The sequence below is a fragment of the Amblyomma americanum genome, chromosome 1 (genome assembly GCF_052857255.1).
Source record: "Amblyomma americanum isolate KBUSLIRL-KWMA chromosome 1, ASM5285725v1, whole genome shotgun sequence".
Taxonomy (NCBI): Eukaryota; Metazoa; Arthropoda; class Arachnida; order Ixodida; family Ixodidae; genus Amblyomma; species Amblyomma americanum.
The window spans coordinates 325,209,516-325,212,923 of record NC_135497.1 but is presented as its reverse complement, the minus strand read 5'-3'; the positions used below and the strand labels follow the sequence as shown (position 1 = coordinate 325,212,923).

Below are 3,408 nucleotides of genomic sequence, written 5' to 3'. Positions count from 1 at the left end.
AATCTGTGACCATAATCGCCTACGCACGAACGCTACAAGCGCTGGCATGGGAGCAAGTCTGTGGCCAGCGTCGACGGCAACGCGCTTGGCACACGTTTGTTGCGCAATAGGATCTACAGGTGTGTGCGCTGGGCCTTCGTTGGGGGGGGGGGGGGGGGGGGGGTCCAGGCGGCCCTGTTGATTGAGAAAGATGGCTAGGAAACCTCTGACCGGAGAGAGTAAACCGGTGTCTCGTCGAAGGCGATTGCCGGCGCCGCTTCATTGTCAAGCACGAGGAACTAGACGCGTAGCTGCAGAAATGCCTTCCGAGAAGGAAGCGCGCGTTGGCCTGGCCAACACCTACGGGTCCTTGAGACCAGAGGGGAGACGCGTGAATATAAAACAGCGCGCACCATGGCAGCTCCTGTGTCCAGTCCGCAAAAGGCATCGGCGCCATGAGGACCCTTGTAAGCATACCGACTCCACTCAAAGTTTTTCGCATGCTTTTGACTGCGGGAACCCATGTATTAAGCGCTTCCCATTTTCCATGAGAACTTTCCCTCCTTGGCGTGCATGACTTTTGTTTCGAAAATTTTTAACATCCACAGAGGTGCAAATTTAGTATCCTGTCATGCGTTTCAAGTGCAGTGAACTACAATGATTGCAAAGAAGCCTGCTCTTAGGAGAGCCGGCTTTTTGGCATCAGGTGGTTCCTCTACAAGCAGCCTGATTTTTTCCTTGTCCGTTGTGTTTTAGCGCTAGTTACCATGTTTTAGCCAGTGAATCGACCAGTAGCTTGACTAAGCTTTCGTCTAATTGTTATTACATATTAGAAGAGAAAGGTACACGCCTTCAGCATCAACTCAAGTATATTTTCTGGGAGGAATCGCTGCAGCATGCACAGGAGAGATAACCACAACTGTTTCACTTCGAAACATCGGTGTTTCAAAGATACACGTGCCCACAAAAGTTTTTGAAACACCAAAATTGCGAAAATCGTCAATTTCCTCGCTCACTAGAAGCGCATCGAGGCACTGAGGGGTGCATTGTGCAGGTGGCGCTCGGAATTACAAAGCCCACCCTTCTGATCACGGCTTAGGCTGCCCAGTAATTAGGCGTTGTTGAAATTTTCGTGTTCCGAAAACTTTTGGGGGAAACTGTACTTAAATTGCGGATTCATGCTATGCGTGACTAAAACTAGACAGGAGGGCATAATGGCCGTCCATACCACACGCTCAACTGGGGATCGCCGTTGATTTATATGTGCCTTAATTAGCGCTGCTTTCGTTTTTGCAGCTTATTCTATCGAGTATCCTTGCCCTGTGCCTCGTTGTGCTGGCAGAAGACAAGCCAGCTGATGACAAAGCAGCTGAGGCAACGACAGTGCCAACAGCTGCAGCGGCTGGAGGCGATGACAAGAAAGAAGGCGACGAGAAGATAGAAGGGCGTGGACTCTTTCTGAGCGGCGGAGGCCTCGGTGGCTGCCCTCCTTGCCCTTGCGCTTACGGACCGGGTGTCGGGGGCGGAATCGGTGGAGCAGGCTACGGCTCTGGGTTCGGCGGTAGCTACGGCGCTGGCGGTGCCTACGGTGGCGGCTACGGCGGAGGTTACCGCGGTGGCTACGGTGGTGGCTACGGTGGTGGCTACGGCGGAGGAGTCCGTCCAGGAGTGGGTCTCGGAGGAGCCAGCTATGTCGCCGGTGGTGGAGTTGGTCCCGGTCTTGGAGGTGGAGTTGGTCCCGGCCTCGGAGGTGGTGTTGGCCCTGGAATCGGTGGCGGTGTTGGCCCTGGAATCGGTGGCGTTGGACCTGGAATTGGTGGCGTTGGCCCCGGCGTCGGCAAGGACGTTGTCGGAGGACCTGTAGGACCTATCGGAGGCGGAGGCGTTGGTGTTGGTCCTGGTATTGGCAAGGGTGTCGTCGGTGGACCCGTCGTGCCCGTTGGAGGCGCCGTCGGTGTCGGACCAGGAGTTGGTGGCGTTGTACCAGGTGTTGGAGTAGGACCTGGATATGGAGGAGGCTACGGAGGAGGCTTTGGTGGAGCAGCTGCCAGTTCTGGCTATGAGAGCGCTGGTGGTTTTGCTAACAAGGCCGCTGGACAGCAAGCAGGCCAGGGCAGCTTCGACTACAACGTCGGAGGCTCCGACAAAAAAGTTTACGGGCACAGCACCTCGTACGGAGACTCCAAGAGCTTCGGCCAGAGCGAAAGTGAAGGCTTCAACCGAGCCCAGGGTCAGGGAAGCCATGGCAGCAGCTTCAACAAGGAAGCCGCTGGGTCAGGTGCCGAAACCCACAGCTCTGGGAAAGAGGTCGTCGTCGGCTGATAGTTTCCGTGGATGGCTGTAAGTACTTCGTAACGGAGAATGAACTTTGTCGGTTCAGTCACGCAGAGCGGAATGCCTATATTTATTATTAAATACCGCGAAAGTTATTCAAATCGGCCTATGGCAAGCATGAACAAGTTTGAAAGGTTTAAGATGCGATTATTGTGGAAGAAAAGTCAAAATATATATTCAAGTTATAAAACTATATTTTTGCCCGAAATTTGCAATTACTGTCACTTTACGGCTTTGTCGGGGAACTGCAGCTTGAAACGAATTTTATTTCAAAATTTTGAAGTAGGTTATGAAAAAAAATTAAAAACTAGCCCCTTGCAATACCAAATAAACAGGACCCAGTGATAAGAGTACTTCGAGCTTTCAGCGCTAGAATTTCCGAAGATCCCAAAATAGTGACACTAATAATTACATACGGCTGTTATATGATGAATATATCTGCAAACAACAATTAGCACATAAAAATCACAAGTACAAACGAAGCTCAACCGTCTACGATTTAAGCTCTGCAGTGGAAAGATGTTTGATGAATACGTTTTTTTTTTTGTTTTCAGGTTTGTGTGCTGGTCGCCAACGCAGCTTTTCGGTTACCTGACAAATCACTGTCATCTAGCCTGTGCCATATACTTCGAAGCTGCTTGCAGTTGGAAGTCTTCCGCCTGCAGAAAATTGATCTGGATTGCCCCTGATAAAGCGGCCGTATTATTTCTAAGAATTTTAACATTTTTGATTTCACGACATATTCGTCCGCTTGAAGAGAGCGATACTCTGAGCACATTTCCACCACAATAAAGATATGCTCAACCATTTTTATATTGTGTTCAATACATTTACTTCTGATGAGTGCATTGTAGTAACCAAGTGAGCGGCTTCAGTGAGCGGCTTCGAAGGGAAAGTAACAGCAAGTTTATTTAATCAGGTGATAATTAACTCTTCGCTTTTGTCATAAATGGCATTTTTTACGCACCATACTCAAAGCATACTAGTGCACCCATACTCAAAGCGACCACATTAAAAGGGGCATGTATTGAGCATGACATTTTCCTGCCCGTCGACTAAATTAACGGATCAAGGCTAGAAGTCAAAGTCACTTGC

The 3,408-nt window shown here is 50.0% G+C and overlaps 1 protein-coding gene across 1 annotated transcript; it reads left to right on the top strand.

Moving 5' to 3' along the window:
* Positions 1-328: 328 nt before the first annotated feature.
* Positions 329-3,126, top strand: LOC144115441 (uncharacterized). Its single transcript, XM_077649841.1, has 3 exons — positions 329-446; positions 1,276-2,319; positions 2,868-3,126. Exons 1-2 carry the CDS (start codon positions 435-437, stop codon positions 2,299-2,301), a joined length of 1,038 nt encoding a protein of 345 aa, XP_077505967.1. The 5' UTR covers positions 329-434; the 3' UTR covers positions 2,302-2,319; positions 2,868-3,126.
* Positions 3,127-3,408: the final 282 nt, after the last annotated feature.